The sequence below is a fragment of the Euphorbia lathyris genome, chromosome 8 (assembly GCF_963576675.1).
Source record: "Euphorbia lathyris chromosome 8, ddEupLath1.1, whole genome shotgun sequence".
In the NCBI taxonomy this organism is placed as follows: domain Eukaryota; kingdom Viridiplantae; phylum Streptophyta; class Magnoliopsida; order Malpighiales; family Euphorbiaceae; genus Euphorbia; species Euphorbia lathyris.
In genome coordinates this window covers 80510007-80534866 of record NC_088917.1, presented here as the reverse complement: position 1 = coordinate 80534866, position 24860 = coordinate 80510007, and the positions used below count along the sequence as shown (strand labels likewise).

Below are 24860 nucleotides of genomic sequence, written 5' to 3'. Positions count from 1 at the left end.
TTGTTATCAGCTGTTTAATTATTAGTGTTTGGTAAAATTATATTCAACTGTTGTTGTTCGGATTTAAAATGTCTAAAATGGACATGTTTTAAATTAATCAATGATGAAATTATAAAAGGGAACTGTGAAAAAATATCCATAAAATTGCTTTTGGCTGTCAACATTAGGGTATAGTTGCACCATTTTAGACGTTAAGGATAAAATTGCTCCTAGCTATAAATATTAATGGTATTTTTGCATCTTATTCTATTATAAAATAAAAAATGTGTTATACAAATTAATAAAAATAATCTATATAAAAAATAAAAAATTTATTGAACGCAATAAAACATTGTTCTTACGGTAATTATATTGTATAAATATAAATAATGTTAAAGAATAAACATATTTTGTGGAAATAAGAAGGATAATTTCGATAACATATAACTACAAACAACTGTTTATGAAAAACTCCAAATAGAAGCTTTTCGTGAAACGCTCCAAAATGCTCAGAGAAAATGCTACACATTGTGGTTCTATTAACCTAACCAAACGCTATATTTCTTGTGATTTGGAGTGAAACGTTAAATGCTCCTTCGAAAAGATGAAACAAACACACTTTTATTATTTGAAGTTGTAAATTAACTGCATCTTGGGTTTTCAAGACATCCATTTTATTCCTTTTCTTAAGATTTTTTTTGGGTCATTTACTTTTTATGGTTTGGGAGATAAAAGAAAGTTAGAAATACGATCATTCGGGTTATTAGATATGTAATTTTCATTATAATCTGATTCTAATTCAGAATTTGTAATACTTCTAGCATCCAGACAATTCTAACTTTCATGCTATGAGTCATATAAAATCTATTAAGGACATAACTTTTTCCTTACCATTAAAACAAAAGAAAACTAAATTGGGAAGTTGTACATATATTTCAAAAGCACAGATTACATATGATGTATATGTTCAAGTTATTCAATCCCGAACATATTTGTAGATCCTTCGACAAAATTTAGGAAACTTAAACCTTGACAAAAATGGAATATTGTCAATGATAAAATAGTAGGAATTGTCAATAGTCATCTGGACATAATAAAACCAAACTCTTCTCCAATATGGATTTATACACAAAACTGCAACTATTACTAACAACATCATCCCATAGGCTACACCAAAGGTCACATAAAAAGACTTCATGTCAATGAAGCTATTGTTGCTTTCTTCATTGTCACTTGAAGTTGTTTTTGGAGGATTGCAACTTTTCAGCAATGGCCAACCACGAAGAAAAGGATTTCCTTTGTAACTACTTTCATCAAATGTTGCAAATTGTGCCACATTATTCGGTGTTCGACCGAATAAATTATTGTACGACACATTGAAAACTGCAATACTGGTTAACTGTGTAAGCTGATGAGGTATTGTTCCTTGTAAGTTATTATGTGAAAGGTCTAAGCTCTCAATTTCTTTCAAATTGGAAAATGTTGGAGGAATTGTTCCGCTCAAACTATTGTGAGAAAAGTTTAGTACTTTGATATTTCTAAGATCTCCAATTTGAAGAGGAATCCGGCCTATCAAATTGTTAACTGATAACAAAATTCCTGACATATAACCAAGAATTTTTCTATCATATGAATATGTAAAACCCTTCACTGTAAACTCCAAGGGTATTGAAATAAACCTTTGTTTCAAATCCCAATAGCTTGTAAAATTTAGACATGGAATCATATGGCCAGAAATTCTATTGTGAGAAATATCAAGCAAACTTAATTGCTTCATCTTGCAAAGTTCAATTGGGATTTCCCCTTGACAATTGTTATGTCCCAAGACAATATAACTCAATTGAGAATCTCGCTCAATCCATGAAGGAATGCTTCCTGATAAATTGTTGTGGCTAAGGTCTAACACTATTAGACTAAAGCAATAATAAAAGGCATGGTTCAATGATCCTTGTAGCCTATTTTTGGATAGTTTGACTACTTGAATGAGTGAACTAAAGTTGAAAGGTAGACATCCAGAAATATTGTTATTTGAGAGATCTAAAATTCTAAGTTCAAACATATTTCCCATGCACTTTGGTATTCTTCCTGATATATTGTTTCGACTCATGTCCAAATCATATACGCTAGTGTTACACAAGCTATCTGGAATGTTACCCTTGAACTCGTTTCTAGACATATCTAATGATTCCAATCGTGGAAAGTATACTCCAATTTTTGAAGGAATATAACCGATGAAACTATTATCAGAAATGTCCAAGAAACTCAAATTCACATGAGGATTAGTTGGTAGTTGAAGAGACCCAGAAAGAGAATTGTTGTTCAAATAAAGAGCGTTCATTCTTGTGTTATTCTCTAACAACCAATGTGGAAAATTTCCTCTCAATTTAATGTTCGAGATGACCACCCATTGTAGGTTATGTTGGTGATATAGGAATTTGGGTATTGCTCCAACGTCACCGTAACCAACGTAATAGCCATTAAAATTGAGTAACTCTAATTGGAACTTTGGAATCAAATTATAGTCATTTATGTCTGCATATATCAAATTTTTTCCAACAATCAATGATTTGAGTTGGGAAAGGTTGAAAAGTGGAGTCAGTGAGATTGGGATTTGGAAGAGATTGCCATAGAGACTTAGATATTTGAGGGATGTTAAACTCTGTAAGGGAGACGAAAACATCGTTCCATTGAATTGATTTTCAGAGAGGTCCAAATATTGAAGGGAAGTGAAATTGGCCAAGCACCAAGGTATATTTCCATTAAGATCATTATCTGATAGATCAAGTGCTTGAAGATGCTTCAATTGGCACAATCCTAATAAGAAATTATGCAAATGCAAATATATGAGTTGAAATGCATGACTTATGGAAAAAAAAAACAAAAAATATAAGTGATGATATATACCTTGAGAAGTAAGTATGTTGCCACTGAGTCCACATCCTTCCAATGATAAAGTTTTAAGGGTTCTCATTGTTCCAATGCTTTGTAAAAAATTGTTATCAACAATAGAATCGTTCAAGTACAAATGTTCCAAACTTTCGAAAATAGATCCTACATTGTTAAAGGAAAAAACAATTTCTGTGAAAATAAAAATGAAAGAAATTATGAAGTTAAAAGGTTGTAAAGTACCTTCACCAAATATTTGTCCTTGGAAATTATTAAAGCATAGAGAAACAGTCTTTATCTTTGGAAACTCCTCCAGTGGCCGTAGAAGATTGCTTATTTCATCTTTTGATGTCATATTATTCAAATAAAAAGTACTGAGGTTGGATAGACCTCTGAGATCTGCAACTCCGTGAAGAAAAAAAGTTTTTCAATCATAAACCTAGAACAATTTGAAGCTTCAAGATAAAGAATTTGAGCATTTTTCATATGCACAATGAGTAACATTATTTTAACCTAATTATATCTTTAGTATTAATTAATTTGCCAAGCAAAAACCCAATGTAACAAAAAAGAGTGATAAAAAATTTGATGTTGAAGTAAAAGATAAAATATAATCTATTAAAATCAAAATAATTTCAACTGTTAGGTTGTTGTTTTTCCAAGAATAAAAATAAAATTTAGAGACATTAGACAAAACTTATGTTTTGAATTAAAGTTCAATAGGGAAGGTTTAAGAATTAAATTTATATTTTCCAAAGAAAATATCCAGCACCATGCAAAACATTTTTCAGTGTTAATATTGAATAATTGATTGCAAAATGTAAAGAAACATGTGTTGAATGGAAACCTTAACCTTTTGATATTATGAATTCACTGATTTCATTTCCGCTCAACTTTAATTCATGTAGGTTGCTTAAACCATCCAATTCTGCAAATATAATTAATTGGTTATATTAATTAAAATTGTTTGAAATAGCTACTTGTTAAATTGGTTAACCAATTATAACTAACCTTTGAAATGGAATGGTCCTTTCAAATTGTTGTAACTAATATCAAGAGTTTTGAGAGATGAAAGTCCATTGAGAGATGACAAGATATTATTACTGAAGCGACTCCAACTTAGATCAAGATTCTCCAACTTGTTCAGTTTTAGGAATTCTTCACCTCACATTTATAAATCAATATAAATCAACATCATATATATATATATGGAATTTTTTTATTTTTCAAGATTTAAGGAATCATCTATCGTTGTATTAAGGAATTCTTCACCTCACATTTATAAATGAATATAAATCAACAATGTAATGAAACTAAGTGTTGAATGAATGTGTACCTTTTGATACTATGAGTTCAGTGATTTTATTTACACTCAATCCCAACTCTTGTAGGTTTCTTAAATCTGCAAATATAATTAATTATATCAGAACTCACACTTTGAAAGACTAAATACATGATTTCACCATCCAATTTTTGTCGCCCACAACTTTGAGTTGAACCTATCACACACCTCAACTTTCCTATTTTATAACTCTAAAGCCCCTAATGTCAAGGAACCGATTGAACTAAAAGCTCGAGCTTATAATTAAGGCCCAATCATATATATAAGGTTAATAGTGTCAATTCCTAATTAGTTAAGATAGACCTTGAATTGGTCCTCTATTTTTGAATTAGAGATATCATGTTGTAACAAACTCAATCTGTTGTAAAGCTTATTTAAAAGTTGTACGCTGTTAATAGAATTGTGTGGAGAGTTCAATTCTTTTACCTAAGAGCAGCGTGAGGGACATATTAGGTTAGGGTTAATAGAATCAATCGATTTATTCGGATTGTGTTGAATCAAATCACATCATAAATAATAGTATATATTATATATGATTTAAATTTTATCAATTTCTTTATATTTTACTTGATATTATATGTTTTTAATAAATAAAAAATATTTATTTAGTAGCTTAAAATAATTTATACATTAAGCTTATTATTGGTGTGTAATCATATGATTTTAAATTTATGGAATAGAAATATTTTTTTTACATGAATCTAATATTTTTTCAAAGGAAAAAAATCTGATAATTTTTTTTAACTTGACCTGATTGTATTATTAACAACTGCGCATAATTATATAAGGATGGATTGCTCATTAAAAAGCTTGTGTATTCAATGTGAGATCTTTCAATTTAATTAGTAAACCAAGGCTATCCGAGTTCACTGGTTTAATTAGTAAATCGGGGTTATTCCGGTTTCGAGTGGGTCAATAATAATAACTCCAATCGGTTTTGATCACATGGACCTTAATGACTATGTAATATTTTGATGAGGGCATCCGGTCCCTAAAGATTGAACCGGAGTTGAAGGATGGGACCCGTAGAAAGCTAACCGAGAAGGAGGAAGGAAAGGGCGAAGAACAGAGCACGCGGGGCGTGTCCGCTGGGACGCGAGGCGTGAAGGACTCGAAGTCGTGGGAACCATCCAGGAGGTCATACACGCGGGGCGTGTATGGCGAGGCGCGGGACGTGGAGCCAACCTCGGATGAGAGTTCAGATCAGGAGGTCGAGTACGCGGGGCGTAGGTCGCACGACGCGGGGCGTAATCTTGACGCAGGGCGTAATCTATCGGGCGCCTCGCGTCTTGAGTTCGAGCCAGCAACACCAAGTTCAGGGACACATCCACGCGGGGCGTGAGGGAGGCCACGCGGGGCGTATCGGACCTGGAGAATACTTCCTCCCCAAGTTCTTCTTGTTGAGGACAATATCTGCCACCTTCTTATTACTGTTTTGCCACTCTACTATTTACCTCTTTGCCATTGAACTTATTTACCCTAATATCTATCTTTATGCTTTTTCTATTTTATCCCTAGGGCTCCTTAGTTGTTGGTAACCCTAAGGGTGACCTTTTAGTCTTTATCTCTTATTTAGAAGGAGTATATATTCTCCATCTTTTGTAATGTTGAGTAATTTTGATGAATATTATACTTTGAAGCCTCCATTGGAGCAAGGATTCATTCCTTTTTGGGTTTATTCAACCTTCAAGTTAAGCTTGAGAAGTTTGTAATCTTTGTTGGTTTACGATTAAAACCTCCAGTCGATTTTAATCTACATCATTTGGTATCAGAGCCGAGTCGTTTTCCTTGACCGGAGACTTCTTCTCGGAAATGGTTCAACCACGTATCACCACCGAAGCCATGGGAGCCAATGACCAAAGGTTTGAGGCAATGGAAGCAAATATGAAGGCAATGAATGATAAGATGATAGAGCTTGAAGAGAAGCAAGAAGCGGGTAGAAGAGACATACTCCTTGCCATGGAGAGACTTGCTCTTGAGTTTCGAAGTACCCACACTCAACCCGCCGGAGACCCTCACCGGAGAAATGAAGATACAATCCGGCCACCACCGGATAGACACCCTACGCCACCTCCTATGAGAAACCAAGCACCACAATGAAAGAACCCTCGGGTTCAAGAGGTAAGATGTACTAATCCCGTAGCCGTTAGAAACGTTGATATTGAGCGATGGAGATCTATTTGATGATTTTGAGATGCCTAAAATTGCTAGAACTATAGGGATTAGAATGGATGATGATGCTTTGGATGTTAGACATATGAATGGTATGACTATGCATGATGTTGTTGGTCCCGAGCATGTGCGTGCCGGGAATTTGGATATTTTAAATGATGATGATGTAGGTGGTCACGGAAGGGTAAACTATGGGATGAATGATCCGTATGGGGGTCATGCTATTGATAGGGGCGGATATAGAGGCGGAATGAATGGGAGAGGGGAGTATGGAGGACACTATGATAGGGATGATGCTTTCAAACTCAAGGTTGATCTACCTTCATTTGGAGGGGAACTTGACATTGAGGGGTTCCTTGATTGGTTGCTTGAGGTGGAGAGGTTCTTCGACTATGCGGGGATACCGGAAGATAGGAGAGTTCGGTTAGTGGCATATAGGTTGAAAGGGGGAGCCTCGGTATGGTGGGATAATGTGAAGGAAGAGAGGAGAAGAGGAGGAAGGTAACCGATTAGGTCTTGGAGGAGGATGAAATCGATGATGAGAGAGCGGTTTTTACCACCCGACTACGAGCAGTATATTTACAGCTCCTACCGGAATTGCTCACAAGGACCGAGGAGCGTGCACGAGTATACTTCGGAGTTCTTAAGGCTTTCGGCAAGGGCTAACTTGTCGGAAACCGAAAGCCAAAAGACTTCAAGGTATCTAGAGGGGCTACGGTATAATATTCAAGACAGAATTGGGACACAAATGGTAATCTGGATTCAAGATGCAAGGAACCTAGCTTTGAAGGCCGAGTCTCAATTGAATGTTAGGGCACGTGACGGATACCGGAGGCCGAGAATTGAGGAAGTTTGTGAAGAGGGGGAAGAGTCCAAAGAGGTGGGCAAGGATAAATGTGGTGCTAGTTCTAGTGGAACCAAGATCTTGAGTGGGGGAAAATCACCTAGCGGAGATGTGCGACCCTTTAGGACAGCCACCCTTCCTAAGGGCAACAACCCGTACACAAAACCGGCTCCGTTTAAGTGTTTCCGATGCAATGAACCGGGCCATCGTTCGAATGAGTGTCCAAGGAGGAGGAGCGCTAATATGGTTGAGCGATGTGATGATGGTGATTATGGAGGTAATCATGAGTTGTATTGTGAGCCCATTGATAGTGGATCATCCGGGGATGAGCAGAAGGTCCATGTAGTGAAGAGGGTATTGATGTCGGTTAAACAAGAGCATGACCCGAGGCACCAATTGTTTAGGACTAGAGGTCTAGTCCACTGATTGAAATGTGAAATGATCGTTGATAGTGGAAGCCAAGAGAACATCCTTAGCAAAGCCGCCTTGAGCAAATTTGTCTTAGTACCCGAGCCACACCCGAAGCCATACCGAGTGGGCTGGATCAAAGAGGGGGAGAAGCTCAATGTCACTCACCGGTGCAAGGTTCCTATCTCTATCGGGGCCTACCATGATGAGGTTATGTGTGATGTGGCTGATATGGATGTGTATCACTTGCTTCTTGGGAGGCCTTGGCAATTCGACCGTGACGCCTCACATGCGGGACGGGACAACACGTACACCATCTTCAAAGATGGGGTCAAGTATATTCTCATACCGTTGATGGGTCCGACTAAGGAAGAAAAGAAAGCGGCATTGATTGCATACCCTAGCCGGGAACCGACGCCGCTAGAAGGGACCTGTGTTGAGCAGCCCGTCGGGTTGTTAGGTGTGGGTGAGCCGACCCAAGAGACGAGCATTGCTAGTGGGGAGAGCGGAGCATCAACCTTGAGGCAGAGTCACCTTCGTACTAACATTGAGTTGGGGCCCAACTCCTCTAAAGAAGGAGAGTATGATGAGGGCATCCGGTCCCTAAAGATTGAACCGGAGTTGAAGGATGGGATCCGTAGAAAGCTAACCGAGAAGGAGGAAGGAAAGGGCGAAGAACAGAGCACGCGGGGCGTGTCCGCTGGGACGCGAGGCGTGGAGGACTCGAAGTCGTGGGAACCATCCAGGAGGTCATACACGCAGGGCGTGTATGGCGAGGCGCGGGACGTGGAGCCAACCTCGGATGAGAGTTCAGATCAGGAGGTCGAGTACGCGGGGTGTAGGTCGCACGACGCGGGGCGTAATCTTGACGCAGGGCGTAATCTATCGGGCGCCTCGCGTCTTGAGTTCGAGCCAGCAACACCAAGTTCAGGGACACATCCACGCGGGGCGTGAGGGAGGCCACGCGGGGCGTATCGGACCTGGAGAATACTTCCTCCCCAAGTTCTTCTTGTTGAGGACAATATCTGCCACCTTCTTATTACTGTTTTGCCACTCTACTATTTACCTCTTTGCCATTGAACTTATTTACCCTAATATCTATCTTTATGCTTTTCCTATTTTATCCCTAGGGCTCCTTAGTTGTTGGTAACCCTAGGGGTGACCTTTTAGTCTTTATCTTTTATTTAGAAGGAGTATATATTCTTCATCTTTTGTTTATGCCAAATATAACGGTTAAAAATCTAAAATAAAATAAGTAGAAGGACCAAATAGTTAATATCGATAAAAAAACTAAGGATCTTATAATGTACTTTTCAAAATAGAAAAACTAAACAGTGTGTTAAATAAAAACTAAAATACTAATAAATTATTTACCCTAATGTGAATGTTAGTTGTTTTGGCATAGACTAAGTTTCACGGGGAACTCCATGTGATTCATGTCAAATTCCAAATGAATATCAAGTTCAAAATTTCTGAAATTGAGTAAAAATATAGTAATATATTTGTATTTTAGTGTATTTGCTTTTATTTAGATTTTAATGTAAGATTTTTGAATCATTAGGAGTGTAGGGGCCAAAGAGATAACTGACAAGAAGAAGAAACTTATCACGTGGTTCCCCCATAGAAATAGTCAGATATTAATGGGAATTTTTTTTATATCATAAAGTTAACATCTGACGAATTAAAGAAAAGTAATAATTAGTGGCAGAGCGAAAGCTAATTTTAACCGTTTGGAGTTAAGTTAATTTTCTATTAGTTCAATGCAATGCATATAGGGAGAGATTCGAGACCTTCCGACTGCCAGAATACCATGACCATATGTAGTTTCAATCCCTCCTATCTCCACAAAATTTGAGGCTCTAGTGGTTCCCGTCCTCTGTTTCCAAGAAATTTTGATGGCATATTGAATTAGCACCCTAAAATTAGCTCATGTCCTCTTAAACTCTTTCTAAATCCAAAATTCTAATTATTTTAGTCTGTTAGTCTCTCTCTAAATCTAAAATTCTATTTTTTTTTTAGGGTCTATTGGTGCTCCTTAAATCCAAATTTCGAATTTTTTGACATATTAAACCCTTCTTAAATCCAAATTTCTAACTTTTTTTACCTATTAGGCCTTCCCCTAAATCCGATTTTTCTATTAGACACACAACTTTTTACATGTTAATAATCTTAAACACAATATAGAATAATTTTGAAAAGTTTTATATTTATACTTAAAAATTGGTTTTTGAACATTCAGATAATAACATGTATGTACAAAAAAAAAAAAAAAATTGAACAAGTTCGATTTAGCAAAAAAAATAAAAAAATTACACATATACGTGTAACATCGACCCTCCAACTGACCAATCCTGTATTTTTCACTAGTTCAATGCTAGTTTCTAAAAAAAATTATAACATTTTTATATTTTTCGATTTTTAAATTTTGAAATTTTATATTTTTCATAAATTAAAATTTATCTTTTTAATAAAAATACATAATAAAAAGGGTAATGATATATACAGCCCTTAGGGCTGTATATTAGCATTTAATAGGATAGTATATTTATATTTATTAGTGTATTACTTACATTTATTATTACATTGAAATTTTAAATACAACAAAACCTATTAATGTAAATATTGGAAGTATACAATTGTATTTAATTTATTCAAAAGTTCAATACAATAATATATACAAATATTAGAAATACACATAAATATACTACCCTATTAAATGCTAATGTTAAATGCTAATATACAGCCCTAAGGATTGTATATATCATTACCCATTAATTAATAATGGTAACATAATTTTATAATTATTGAAAAATGAAGTTCAAATAAATAAAAACTTTCTAAAATAAATTAAGGTTGGTGGCAATTGAATCTATGACCTCTTAACCCATCTCATCTACCATTAAGGATTGAAATAATAGTACATAAAGTATATATAAACTAATATTAGGAGGGCTACAAGGAACGGAACTACAGGTATTAAGGGTGGAGCCGATGGCCGGGGAGCTCTCCCCCTTGAACCCTGAGCTGGCTCCATCCCCGATAACAACCAAATATTAATTATTAGAAGCTTTATGCATCTAAATAAAAGATCAAAATTTAATACACTAAAACTTAAAAAATCAAAGGCTTCAAAATACATTTTACCTGCTAAATAAGTTAATAGACTCTGCTCAAAAAAAAAAAAAAAGTTAATAGACTTATTGTTATTTATTTTCAGAGAGATTTGAATATTTTTGTACAATTGAGGTCTAATCCTTTAACTTAAAGTCATTCCTAAATGCTCACTAATCCCATAATCATAATCATAATTATAATAATAATCATCTTCGACATTATATTAATTTAATTCTCTTACAAATTAATTAATCAATCTATAAACACCTCTACCATTTATAGCCACATTTTACCATTATCAATTATTCTAAATTCTGTAACCTAATACATTTTACCATTTAAACTATTCTTTTATGTGTCTTGAAAAAATAATTTTCCAATTTCTTTATTTGGAAAATATGCATATTTGAAAATTATTTCTTCCGAAATCAAGAAAAGATTGATGGTGGAGAAAGTGTCAATAACATTATTGACTGAGAGAAATTGCAAAGTGAGTTCACACAATTCTTAAATAAAAGGTTGTGGTCCAAAAAGATAATTCTTATATTTCCCTTGTTTGCTGCATGAAAATAATTTTCCATTGTCTTTATATCATTTATATACTTTAATTGACTCCCTGTTTAACAACATACTAAACTTTAATTTCCATAAACTTCAATTCTCACATACATCGAGCCACTTACTAACGTTACGTTAGTGAATGGCTTAATGAGTGTGAAAACTAAAATCATGAACTTCATCAATAAAAGTTATAAAGATTTTTGGGCCATTCACTAATGGTTTAGCTAGAATAGTCGTTAGCTAGAGGCTCAATTTGTGTAAAGTGAGTTCAGAGGCTTAATTTAGAAAAACAAGTGACCAGTGGCTTCGACTCGTGTATTAAAATTTCTACACATTTTGCACTTTAAACATTCCTAAAATCTGACCCTCGGTTGTTAGATTTTTCTGAACAGAAAAGGAATGGAAAAAAAAAAAAGTTGATTACCTTTTGTGAGATTGTGATTCTCAGTAAGTTGTTATTGATATGAAATATCGTATTTATACAGAATACAGTTCACTCTGTAGTGAACAACTATAGTCAACAACTGAGCCTATATTCTAGGCTAGGGATAAATAACAGAATTGATACAGATAAATAATACATATTCTAATACGCCCCCATAGTCGAAAGGTTCGGAGGGCGAACATTGAGACTATTACGAAAATCTTCAAATAGTGTTGACGGAAGGCCTTTGGTGAAGATGTCAGCGATTTGATAGCGAGATGACACGTGAAGGACACGGACTTCGCCTTTTGCAACGCGTTCTCGGACAAAGTGAATGTCCATTTCCACATGCTTAGTGCGGTGATGCTGAACCGGATTGCCCGTGAGGTACACTGCGCTGATATTATCACAATACACTATTGAAGATTTCTGAATCGGACAGCCAAGTTCTAAAAGCAGATTGCGTATCCAGCATGTCTCAGATACGACGTTGGCAACGCCGCGATATTCGGCTTCTGCGCTGGATCGGGACAGTGTTGGCTGTCGTTTGGCGGACCAAGAGATTAAATTGTCCCCGAGGAATACACAGTAGCCTGATGTTGATCGGCGAGTGTCAGGACAGCCTGCCCAATCGGCGTCCGTGTAGGAGATTAATTGACTAGGAGAAGATGCCAGAAGTGTGAGGCCAAAGTCAAGAGTACCCTGAACATACCTGAGAATGCGTTTAAGAGAAGCCATGTGTGTAGTTTTTGGGTTGTGCATGAATAAGCATATCTGTTGAACTGCATATGAGATATCAGGTCGGGTGAGAGTGAGATATTGGAGAGCACCAGCCAATCGTCTGAATTCAGTGGGGTCATGATAATCAGAGCCAGAATTGATACTGAGCTTTTGTTTGGTGTCAACTGGAGTGGTAGCCGAATTGCACGAGCTGAGCCCGGCTTTTGCAATTATTTCAGAAGCATACTTCCGCTGAGACAGAAATAAGGAGCCAGGAGAGTGAGTTACTGATATGCCTAAAAAATAGTGTAGAGGACCCAAATCTTTCATTGCAAATTCGGAGCTCAATTTGGACATTACTGAAGCCTGAAGTGTGTCAGATGAAGTGATTAGCACAATATCATCAACATATAGAAGGATGTATGCCGTGTCAGAGCCTTGTCTGTAGATAAATAAGGAGCTGTCAGATATGCTGTTGGAGAAGCCGATTCGTATGACAAAGTTAGCAAACCGCTGATACCAGGCCCGAGGTGCCTGCTTCAGGCCGTATAGTGATTTCTGTAGCAGACAGACATGATCAGGATACCTGGAATCCCGGAACCCCAGTGGTTGATGCATGTAAACTGTTTCAGTAAGATCCCCATGGAGAAAGGCATTTTTGACGTCTAATTGCCGAATTTTCCAATTTTTAGACAGTGCTATGCTGAGGACAGCACGAATAGTGGCCGGTTTAACCACAGGGCTAAATGTTTCACCACAATCAACTCCTGCCAACTGTCCGGAACCATTCCCAACCAATCTTGCTTTATATCTTTCAAAGGAGCCATCTGACTTTGTTTTGTGCCTGAAAATCCACCAACTACGAATAATATTAGCACATTTTGGACGGGGTACGAGTACCCACGTCTTATTTGCAATAAGAGCCTCAAATTCATCAGTCATGGCTTGTAGCCAGTTTGGATCAGTTAATGCAAGAGAAGGTGTTTTTGGAAGCGGAGATATGGTAGGTTTGGTTAATGTGGATAGATTTAGCATTCGACGAGGTTTATGGATGCCATGTTGAGCTCTCGTGGTCATTTTGTGATTGTTAACAATTTGTAATTGAGGAGACGAGGCAGAAGGTGTTGTATCAGCAGAAGTTTGAGATGTATTGGAGGGGGAAATGAGGGCTGAAATCGACTCGGAGGACTGCGTGTGCGCGATGCGCGCAGACGAGGAGACGGACGGACTGGGATTAGATGACGATACAGGAGACAACTCGAACGAAGGGTGTGTACTTGACGGGACGACAGATGACACCGACGAACTGACGTGACCAGATGTCGGGTTAGACGACACGGACGACTCGGTTGGACTTGAGGGAGTGACGGGTGACGCAGATGACGGGACAGACGCAACAGAAGTGGGTGACGCGGACGAAGGTGCAGAATCAGCGAAATTAGGAGTCGTGTGAGTGCGAAACGGGACAGCGGGTAGGAAATCGTTGTTCGATTCGACAGAAGTTGGCGGGGGAGATGTGCGATGTGGAGATGCTGTTGAGAACGGAAGAATTGATTCATCAAAAATTACATGACGTGATATGATTATCTTATTTCTAGATATGTCCAGACACTTGTATCCTCTATGATTAGAAGGATAACCTAAGAAAACACATGGAAAGGAACGAGACTCGAGCTTATTTCATGTTTGGGATGGAATTAGAGGGTAGCACATGCATCCGAAGATGCGCAAGTGGGAATAGGTGGGTTCCTATTTGTACAGAATCTTGGTGGGTGATTGATATCCTAGAACTTTGTGAGGATATATATTTAGAAGATATGTTGCTAATTCTAGAGCATGTTGCCAGAACTTAAGCGGAATGGAAGCATGATGCATTACTGTTCTAATCAGATTATTAATGGTGCGAATGGTACGTTCTGATTTCCCATTTTGAGGTGAGGTATACGGGCAAGAGAACCGAAATTGCATTCCGTTTGTTTGACAGAATTGTTTAAAGGAATTGTTATTGAATTCACCCCCATTGTCACACTGAAAAACCTTAATTTCTCTTTCAAATTGAGTTCGAACATACGACCGAAATATAAGAAAAGCGGAATAGACTTGAGATTTGTGAGCTAACGGAAAGGTCCAAAGAAAATTGGTGTGCGAATCTAAAAACAGTACATAAAAACGATGGCCACCCGAGCTAAGAACGGGTGAAGTCCAAATATCACTATGAATTAAATCGAAAGGCATATAAGCAAAATTGTTGGAGGACTGAAAAGGTAATTTTACTTGTTTTCCATTAATGCATGAAGAACAAACAGAAGAATCCTTAACTTTATTACAAGAAATCAACTTTTTATTGAGCAGGGCGTTCAAAACAGGAAGCCCTGGATGTCCTAATCTATTATGCCAAACGGCGGAAGACAAAGCAGTGAAGATAGAATGAGATGACGCTGAATTGTGGGTGCTAGAGGTGACTGGATATAGGGCGCCGGAACTCTTACATCTCATGATAGTAGTACCCGTCCGTAAATCCTTCACAGAAAAACCCAAAGGATCAAATTCAACAGACACTTGGTTATCTTTAGTAAATTGACGGACAGATATGAGATTTTTGATAAGATGAGGTGCATGCAGAACATTGGTTAATTTTAAACAGTGAGGATGAGCATGTAAATAGGCATTACCAGATCCACAAACAGGCATACAATGACCATTACCAACAATAATATTTTCATTGAGGTTCGAATTGAAATAAGAGGTGAGTGTACCTTTGTCAGCTATCATGTGCGAGGTAGCTCCTGTGTCCATGTGCCATTGATCAGAAGGTGGAGCAAGTGTCATGGTGTGCATAGCTTCTGCAATATCAGTAGGCACATATGATGGGGATTCCATATGAAGGTGTGCTTGCGGCATTGGAGGACGAGGCCCTAAGATTCCAGATTGGGACGGCTGTCTGCCTGAATTAGGGTAAGGACATGGAGGAGTAGCCCATTGTTGTTGTGGTGCCCATGGGTATGTATATCCCCAAGGAGGAATGGCAGCAGGACGATAATGGGGTGGCGGAGCCGATCGGTTGTGGTGTCGACCGCCCCTGCCGCGATTATAACGGCCACCGTGTCTGCCCCCGCGGTAAGACGATGAGCCGCGATAATGCGCAGGTCGTGGAGTGTTATGCGACGGCGCACCCGTAGCTTCGGCGGATGACACATTCAATGCAATTGGTTCAGATTGAGGAGGGGTCTTGCGGGCACGAGCTGTTTCTTCCAGAATCAGCATGGATCGGGCTCTCTGAAAAGATGGAAGAGGATCCCCATGTCTAATTTGAGTTCCAACGGTATCATAAGCCTCAGTCAGACCGGATATAAGTTGTAGCACCATCTGATCGTTAGTAACCGGACAATCCACATTTGTCAGTTGATCAGACAAAGATTTGAGATGCTGACAGTAGGCTGAGATATTAGAGTAGTCACTGAGTTTGGTTTTGGAGAATTCTTGTTGGAGAAATAGAGCTCGGGAATTCTTGTTGTCTGAGAAGGTTTCCTCTAAACGACTCCAGGCCCTGGCGGCTGTGGAATCGGTTTCAATAATGGTGTGGAGAAGGTCGAGGGAGATGGTACTATAAATCCATTGAAGAACAACGGCATCAATGCGAGCCCAGAGCTTAGGATTGGATTGTTTAAGATCATTGGCGGAAGGGTTGGTGGGTGATGGAGGAAATATATGGTCCAGGACCTCGAATGCGGTGGCATGGAGCTTGAACAGAGCAGCCCAAGTGGGGTAATGGCCTTTTTCTATGTCGAGAGTAATTTTGATAAAGGTAGAAATATTGGAGACGGTGAGGGACGGATGGTGATTTGGATTTGTGTTTGTGTTGTCCATTGTCGAGTTTGATTTGGGAGGGGTGCCGGTTGAGGAGTTTACGGTGTTGGTGCTCATTATTGTCGACGGGAAAGGAAAGAGAAGGGATTGCGATTCTGTTCTGAACCGATAAGTAGAAGGTGATCGGAAAAAAAATGGAGAGGCTAACGGCGGCGGCGGCCGTGAGATTGGAGGTGATGTCGCGGCGGCGGCGACGGGGAAGGAGAAAGATATTTGTGGATTAGGGTTAGGGTCTCTGATACCATGTGAGATTGTGATTCTCAGTGAGTTGTTATTGATATGAAATATCGTATTTATACAGAATACAGTTCACTCTGTAGTGAACAACTATAGTCAACAACTGAGCCTATATTCTAGGCTAGGGATAAATAACAGAATTGATACAGATAAATAATACATATTCTAATACCTTTTCCTTCGTAAAATCTGACCCTCAGTCAAATATTATATTTTCCTGAACAGAAAAAGAATGGAAAAAAAAAAAGTTGATTACCTTTTCCTTGAGAGCTCCATTGGTACTCCAACAGACAAGTCTGAGCTTGATTCGTATTCCTGATACAAAAACCGGGTTGAGATTAAGATGGATATAATATACCTATTTCTTATGAAGACACTAAACAGAAGACTCACAGGCTTTCCTGGTTTAAATTGCCTATAAATTTGCTATCGTGCAACAAGCTTAGAGATTTCGGAAAATGATCAGCTTTTATACTGATCTGATCCTTATGGAGCACCTCATGTTCTTCCATCCTCAGGCTTTTGATTTAATGGTTTAGTTTGTCTTCCCAATGCTGAGATAGAAAGCCCATTGAACTTGCAGATTCCAATTGATTCTGTTGATGGATATCCTCTTGTGGCAGCAATTGATTCTTCTTGGGTTTCAATCGACTCAATGAACCAGGACTGCCTTTCTCTACAGCCTGTAACCTCTGCTCCTGTATGATCGATTCTATCCTCTGCATGGGTGATTCTGGTATTCCTTCTTTCTCTTCACCATTTTCTGTATCAACATTTAAGCTTCCTCTGGATAAGTTGAGGGAGGACTCTAGTTCAAGAGTCAGAGTAATCATTTACCTTTCTTTCGTTCTCAAATGAAGTTTTGGCTTCTGCTACCTTCCGACCCTGCAACTCACTTTGAATTCCACAGTTCAATGAATCCGCACCATCTGGCACTCGAATGATTCTCACCGCTACATTGCATTTCAGCACCATTTCTATCGAATTCGTGATACTACTCATAAACCTTATAGCTCTAGCTTTAATATCTTCACTTTGAAATGCAACATACACAGCCAAAGCACCTGCAAGTAAAGAATTATTTTCATATCTAACAAGGACCGATAAACATGTGCCAAAAATCAGGACGTATTTAAGTGTAAAATGTTAAATTTTTAGCCTTTCTACTTGGCAAAATTTGTCACTTTGGGCTCATGTACATTTAGATAGACGTACCAACATGAAATCTAATTGTTCCCTCTAATTATACAAGAGACTATGATTAGAACTATATTAATTGCAAAGAAATCTTCCATAATTTGAATCGAGTTAGGAACTTCACTTCTCTTTCCGTCCTTCCTTCATCACTTCAAATCAGAAAATAGAACGTTGAATGACTAAAACATCCCAAAATCACAAGGGGGTTCATGGCCAAGGGAAATATGTACAAGTAAGGGTTGTTTTGGAATCTACAGGTATATCAAGATATATTACTCAAAATATGCCTAGTCAATTGGAATTGAAAAAATCATGTCCCTATAGTTACAAACATACAATTCACAGGGAGATAAAGGAACAGATGGAACAGATTGCTTGCGTGTTACATGGGTCAAATGTGCCAAAGTCGAAGTATACGGATCAAAATGACAAATTATTCCAAGTACGGTTCAATTTGAATTAAAAAATGAACTTCTATCATGATTGGTGCAGCAGCAGGACAATGTAATTAATTATAACAGAACCAATAAACATGAGTCCTGTTCTAATTAATTATCACATAATGATGCACGAATACGCTTGATAATCACACCATTTCATCAGTTACCGATGGCAAAATGTAACAAGCAAAAGAAAAATAATGGAAATACCTTCAACTTCAGATATGGAGAAAAGCTTTGAATGAGCATGTACGAGCTGTCTAAGTGTATTTGAGTGACACTTTCAAATACACTTTTACGAATTTCTGAATTTACATTACATAGTTTGAACCAATTCATCGTCTTGTGAAGCAAATGAGCTATCGAGTGATTGACTATGAGGAGGTTTAGAAGTAAAACCGTATTCTACTTGATGACTGGAATTTCCGTTCATTCCTTTGTAAAAGTGAACTAGATCAACCTGTAGACGGCAACTTCGCTTGAAGCACTTGAAGATCATCCGCGGGAGTCCTAGAACTGTGCCTCCAACTACTACTTGACTGCGTAAGATCTGTAGAAGAGTAACTGTGAACCAGGTTGAGCAGTCACTAGAAACAAATAGCTGTTTCTCAGCCTCTGATAGAAGCTTGTCTAGCATGCTTTAATCTCTCCGATTCTGGTTCAATCACTGAAGAATAATTCAAAACATCAAATATGTATTAGCTAATTGTACTGAGGGAGAAAATTCAAACATGATTGTACACATGCATTCCTTATTGTGCAATTAACTACTCCAATTGACAGATTCTAATAACAAAATAACGGACTCCAATTGACAGATTCTAATAACAAACTACAATTTGCAGAAAGAACAATGAAAACCAAGATTAAGTGAAAGATAAACTCACCTGAGATGAGTGGCAGATTGCAAGAGCTTCCAGAGAGGCGATATGAGGAACAGAGGAACTTGAGCTCGAAATTTACAGAAAGTATTCAATCCTTCTCCCTCTAACTTCTATGAATAAACTATCAGACAAATAGAGGATACATTTTGCTTTCAGAAATAGAGGATATCTTCAGAATCAGATCAGTCAATCAAATAATAGAATTGATGTTACCACCACCTGCAGAATTCAGAATCGACGCCTTTTCTCAGTCGACGGTGAGGAAAAGCGGCAGCGGTGACCAACTGACCGGTGGGGTGGGTCCTGGGAGCAGCGAGGAACGACGGTCTCCGATTTGGGATTTATGAATTAGTGAAATCGAGAGGGAGGGGATTGGGACGAAAAGCAATAACACTAAATAAAACGCCCCGTTTCGTTACACGTGGACTTGGACTAACACAAAGAAAGCCTATGGATTGCTAAATACCGCTCATTTTTACTATTTACCGTTTTTATTTGGATTTTTTCGCGTTTCTCGAAAATTGAAAATTCTCTTTCCAAAATCACAAATCCAAACAACAACAATTGAAATTATAAAAATAATTAATATGTGATAACCCAACCCCGGAAATGGATGATAACGAGTCGGAAACATTAAAATTTATGTTTTTCATCAAAAAAAATCATGAAAATAATGTATATTTTTTGTGACAATTTTGCATTTTTCGTCATAAAAATTTGGAGAATTTTGCATTCTTTTGTCGCAAAAAAATTGAACGATTTAGCATTTTTCGTCACTAAAAATTTTACGATTTTGCATCAACCAAAATTTGGCCTAAGCGGATGTCGGATCTGTCCGGCCATAGGCTGAGCGGATGCTGGACCGGACGGATCCGACATCCACCTAGACCAAATTTTGATCGATTCTCTCCAATATCCAAATTTTCAGTTTTGACATTTTTGTATGAAAATGATAGAATTGTCTAAATGGGGGCGGTGATAAGTAATTTAGGGACGGACGGTAAATATCAATACCCCTTTGTAAAGTGGATTATAATAACTTTTAATTGTGGTTTAAAAGTTTAGGAAGAGTTCTTACAACTAGAGCAAGGGAGGCTAAAAATTATGCTCAAGTAACAAGAGATATTGGATTCCACGATAAAAATAAAATTAATTAACCCACTTTCCTTTTTTTCCACATGTCCGTCCAAGTCCGACGTGTCTTTTATGTGTCAATTCATTTGACTTTTCCACAGTCCGTGCAACACGTCTTCCGCATACAGTTTACTTCTTTGCAACCGATAGATTAAGTTTGGGGATATTAAACATTTGAAGTAAGTTAAGGGGACTATCAGAATAATTTGAAAGTTTAGGGAGTCAATCAAGTTTTTTGACAAATTCAATGACGGATTAATACATCATCCACCCTCTGAACTTGTTCAAAAATCTTGATTGATCCCTCAACTTTCAAAACATCTCAATAGTCCCCCCAAACTTGCTTCAAATGTTCTGATAACCCCGTCAACTTGCTTAAAAGTAATTAATTAATCACTCGGTTGCAAAAAAAAAAACAGTAAGCTGCATGTGCAATGTGTTGCACGCGTCTTGAAATGTTATTATATAATTCACATAATTGATCAAAACATGCAAGTTTTTACTTGCTCAATTGTAATCCTCTTTGATATTAGAACCTCATACTCCGAGCTTGGTCGCTTTATTTTTCCAATACATGTGCAACATATATTCCACATGCAACTTATTTTCTTTACAATCGAGTGATTAGTTAACTAAATTTAAGCATGTTGAGGGGGTTATTAGGATATTTTAAAAGTTCACGGCTCAATCAAACTTCTTAGACAAGTTTAGACAGCAAACAATGTATTAAGCCTAGACATGTTCACTGGTCCGTTGGCCTACTCAACCCATCTAGGCCCGCTCATTATGGGTTACACTTGGATATACATTTTGAGTAGTTGGTCATGTCCAGTCCAAGCCCGTATAAGTCCAAACATAAGTTGGATTAGACTTGGGATTTAACTTAAAACCAAGCCCAACCCGGTCCGACCCGAAACTCATGTTTATATTTATAATTATATTTTTTTATTGTTTATTTATAATTATAATTAAGCTAATTGTAAGTTAATAAATTATTAAGTTTTAAAAAAATTAAAAAGATAAATTCAGTACTTTATTAAGTTTCAGTTTGAGAAAGAAATAATTATGGAGTTTATATCTGTACCTAGAAAACGAATAAGAAGTTTCATTTTTAAATTTTTGTATTCTAGTTAGAATTTTTATTTGCTTGGATTATAAATTATTATGTAAGTTACTTCTTCCGTTTCATATTACATGTCTTTGTAGAGAGTTGTATAGAAATTACGGATATTGAAAAAAAGACGTTGTTGCCCCTTATTTATTGATTCTAATATTTATTTATTCTATAATAAGTCCATTATTCTAATTAATTTCCGTAAACCCACGTTTTATAGTAAAAAAAAAGATAACTTAACGTGTACTGATCATATAAAATGACATGTAATATGAAACAAAAAAAATCTCTAGAAAGACATGTAATATGAAACGGATGTAGTACATTGTTATATTATTTTTACAAAAACTCACGATTTTACGTATTGGGATATTATATAAAGGCAAAAATTATAATTAAATCTCTGAACTTTATATGTTTTAAGGATCAAGCCTCTAATCAATTATTTTCCATTATGTTATGTATTTGGGCTTTATTAAATTTTTTCGTCGAGTTTGGACGGCATGCATTGTTAGGGCGATTTAGCCTATTGACATAGACAAATAAAAATAAGAGTTTATTGACTATGATAGATAGAGAGTAAAAGTAAAAGAAATTACAGAAATTAATTTCCAGTAGATTTTTCCAAACTTGATCTTCTCCTCGTATATTTTGCGATTTTTAGCATTATAATCGCCCAATCGATCTTCTCTTTTCCTAAACTCGACGAAAAAGTTAAATAAGCGCCAAATTCATAACAGGATCAATGATCAAGAGTTTGATCCTTAAAACATGTAAAGTTCAGGAACTTAATTATGCTTTTTACCTTATATAATTTAGCATTAAATTTTAAAATTAATTTTATTTCATAAAAAGTTTGGACGGACTGGGTTTCGCTGTGCTTGGAATTTATGTTTTGTGATTGGGTTGAGCCCGTTCCGAGCCTGAATTTTGAAAGGTGCGAGCTGGGATGGGCCTGGCCATATGATTTTAATGTGCAGCCCGATTGAACCCCGTCCGAACTCAGTCCGACCAACCCAGCCCACGAAGAGTTCTAAATTTAAGCCCAAGAAAAAAAAAACAAATTTAGTATTATTTCACTTCAATGATACAAAAATAATGAAACAAACTTATTATAATAAACAGAAATCCTTTTGCCAATAGAATTCCCAAAAACACTTCATAATTAAAAACAAACTTTGCAATTAATTAATTAAATAAGGCATAATACATCCACAGTCCCTCGAAATTATCCGAAATTGCAACTGATCTCCTGAACTTTAAAACATTACAACTAACTCATTTAACTTGTCTATTTGAAACAAATTACCCCTCAAATGTCACGTGACAATGCGTGATTCGAAGTACATGATAGTAGTGGGTTACTTGTGACCGTTTTGAAGTTCCAATCACGAACTGTCACGTGGCATTTGAAGGGTTATTTGTTCGAAATAAGCAAAATGAGGAGATAGTCGTAAGGTTTTGAAGTTCTGAGAGTCGGTTCCAGTTTTTGGATAACTTCGAAACCCCGGAAATGTATACGATTTCGATTAAACCCGAGGAAATAAACGAACTCCCAATGGATTTTTCATTGAAATAGTGAGATCAAATTTCTCAGTCAAATCAACTTCTTCTCCATCAACCTTTGACCACTGAAAATTCCTAACCAAATTAGCGACGAGATATTCCATATGAAGCATAGCTAAACCATATCCAGGACAAACTCTTCTCCCCGCTCCAAACGGCATCATTTTAATCTCCCTATTTCCGGTCACATCAAAGCTCCGAACATCATCGCTTTTCATAAACCTCTCCGGCTGAAATTCCATCGGGTTTTCCCATATTTTCGGGTCTCTCCCGATATCCGCAATCAAGAAATTGATCGCCGTTCCTTTCGGTATACTATAACCCCCGAATTCCACATCTTCTATCACCGCGTGGGGAGTCGCCGGAGCATATCCCGGGGGATGTCGCCGAAGACCTTCAAGAACCACGGCTTTAACGTATGGCATTTTGTTTAAATCTTCCTCGCTAATACTCTTTTTTTCGTCGCCAATTGCGTTCTTTATATCCTCCAATATTTTCTCTTGGATTTCGGGGTATTTAACGACGTTTGCCATTATCCATAGTAAAGCAATCATTGTCGTGTCCGTACCCGCGCTGACGAACTCGTTGCATAGTCCGACGATGTCGTTTTCCGTGATGTTACCTTCCTCGCCGGGGACTTGAAGGTTTAGTAATGTGTCGACGTAAAAGTTAGTACATTCATCATCTTTTGTTGAATTCTCCGAAATTTCCTTTGTTCTTGCTTGAATCAACGGGCGGATAACATCGTCGTAACCCGTGACGATTCCGGTAAGCTCGGTCCACACTTTCTTGAACACGAACTTCCCTATTCTAGGAAAGAATATAAAAAGCTTAAACCGGTGGAAATTCTTAAAAAGCTTAAGTTGCGCTACCTCAACTTCTTTAATCTGATTTTCGTCGACGTTTTCACCGAAACACAATAGTATTAGCAACGAAAATATAGCGTGTCGAAAATACTCCTCCACAAACACCGTCTTATTTCCTCCATTTGACTCCTTTTCAAGCCCGTTAATCAAGTTATCGAGAACCCTCTTCCTAATGGTCGAGAAAGCTCTCAACTGCGACGGATGGAGAACTCCAGCGGTGAGATTCCGTCGAAGTGCTCGCCAAACGGGCCCGTAAGATGATTTACTAATGATTTTTTTGGAGTTACTAACAATAAGATTGTTAATCGACTGAGGTCGGTCGGCAAAAACGGCGCCGTTTTGGACGAGGGCTTTGTGAGCGAGAGAATTGTTGGTTATGTAAATAGTAGGTTGAGAGCCGAGATTAATAGTGATTAGAGGACCGTATTTTTTGCGTAAAGAAGAGATAATTGGGCCTAATTCGGAAAATGATTTTCTTCCGAAGATGAAATTTGAAAAAAGGGAGATTTTTGAAGGACCGGGAGGGAGATTTTTCGTCGGGTTTGAAGGAAAAATAAGAAGTTTTAGTAGGAAACATAAGGAAAGAGAAACTAATATGATGAAGAAAAACTCCATTTTTTGATTTGATTTCTTAAGAGTATAATTAAGGTTATATGTATGTATTTATAGGATTTTTTTTTAGGATTAGAGTTTAATTTTTAATTTATTTTTTTATTTGAAAGAATTTTATATTTTATTTTTATAATGTGGAGTTGTTATGACATGTTTGGAGGTATACAAGTCAAAGAGTGATATAAAAAAATTAGTCATTAGTTGCATGATGTATAGTATATTATTTTATGGCTTAATATATTATTTGTCAGTGAACTTGTCTAGAAAAGTTAATTGGCCCTCTAAACTTTCAAAGCGTTTTGATAACTTGTATAAAATGTTTAGTTAGTTTCTTGAATTTGCGTAAAATATAATCAATTAATCACTTGGTTATAAAAAAAATAGTAAGTTGAATGTGGAAGTGTGTTGCACGTGCCTAGATCTAATAAGTCTAGATCTAACAGTGAATGACATGGTCCAAGTAAACACTATTGATACCTCTAATTTGAAAAAT

The 24860-nt window shown here is 37.1% G+C and overlaps 2 protein-coding genes across 6 annotated transcripts; both read right to left on the bottom strand.

The window, feature by feature from the left end:
- Positions 1 to 863: 863 nt before the first annotated feature.
- LOC136202124 (cuscuta receptor 1-like) lies at positions 864 to 19431 on the bottom strand. Of its 5 annotated transcripts, none has more exons than XM_065992609.1 (11): positions 19079 to 19431; positions 18402 to 18858; positions 17392 to 17618; positions 16948 to 17317; positions 16811 to 16869; positions 4202 to 4267; positions 3877 to 4023; positions 3719 to 3793; positions 3109 to 3264; positions 2884 to 3057; positions 867 to 2793 (listed from the first exon to the last, which is right to left on the bottom strand). In XM_065992609.1, the coding sequence occupies exons 4-11, from the start codon at positions 17064 to 17066 to the stop codon at positions 956 to 958; spliced, it is 2634 nt and encodes an 877-aa protein (XP_065848681.1). In that variant the 5' UTR covers positions 17067 to 17317; positions 17392 to 17618; positions 18402 to 18858; positions 19079 to 19431; the 3' UTR covers positions 867 to 955. The 5 variants fall into 5 exon arrangements, with proteins under 5 accessions (XP_065848683.1, XP_065848681.1, XP_065848680.1 ...); XM_065992608.1 differs by having other exon boundaries at positions 16948 to 17618; positions 19079 to 19196; positions 19295 to 19431; XM_065992611.1 differs by having other exon boundaries at positions 864 to 2793; positions 17052 to 17618.
- Positions 19432 to 22609: 3178 nt separating this feature from the next.
- Positions 22610 to 24370, bottom strand: LOC136204025 (cytochrome P450 89A2-like). The gene has a single exon (XM_065995225.1). The coding sequence runs from the start codon at positions 24368 to 24370 to the stop codon at positions 22853 to 22855; it is 1518 nt and encodes a 505-aa protein (XP_065851297.1). The 3' UTR covers positions 22610 to 22852.
- Between the last annotated feature and the right edge of the window lie 490 nt (positions 24371 to 24860).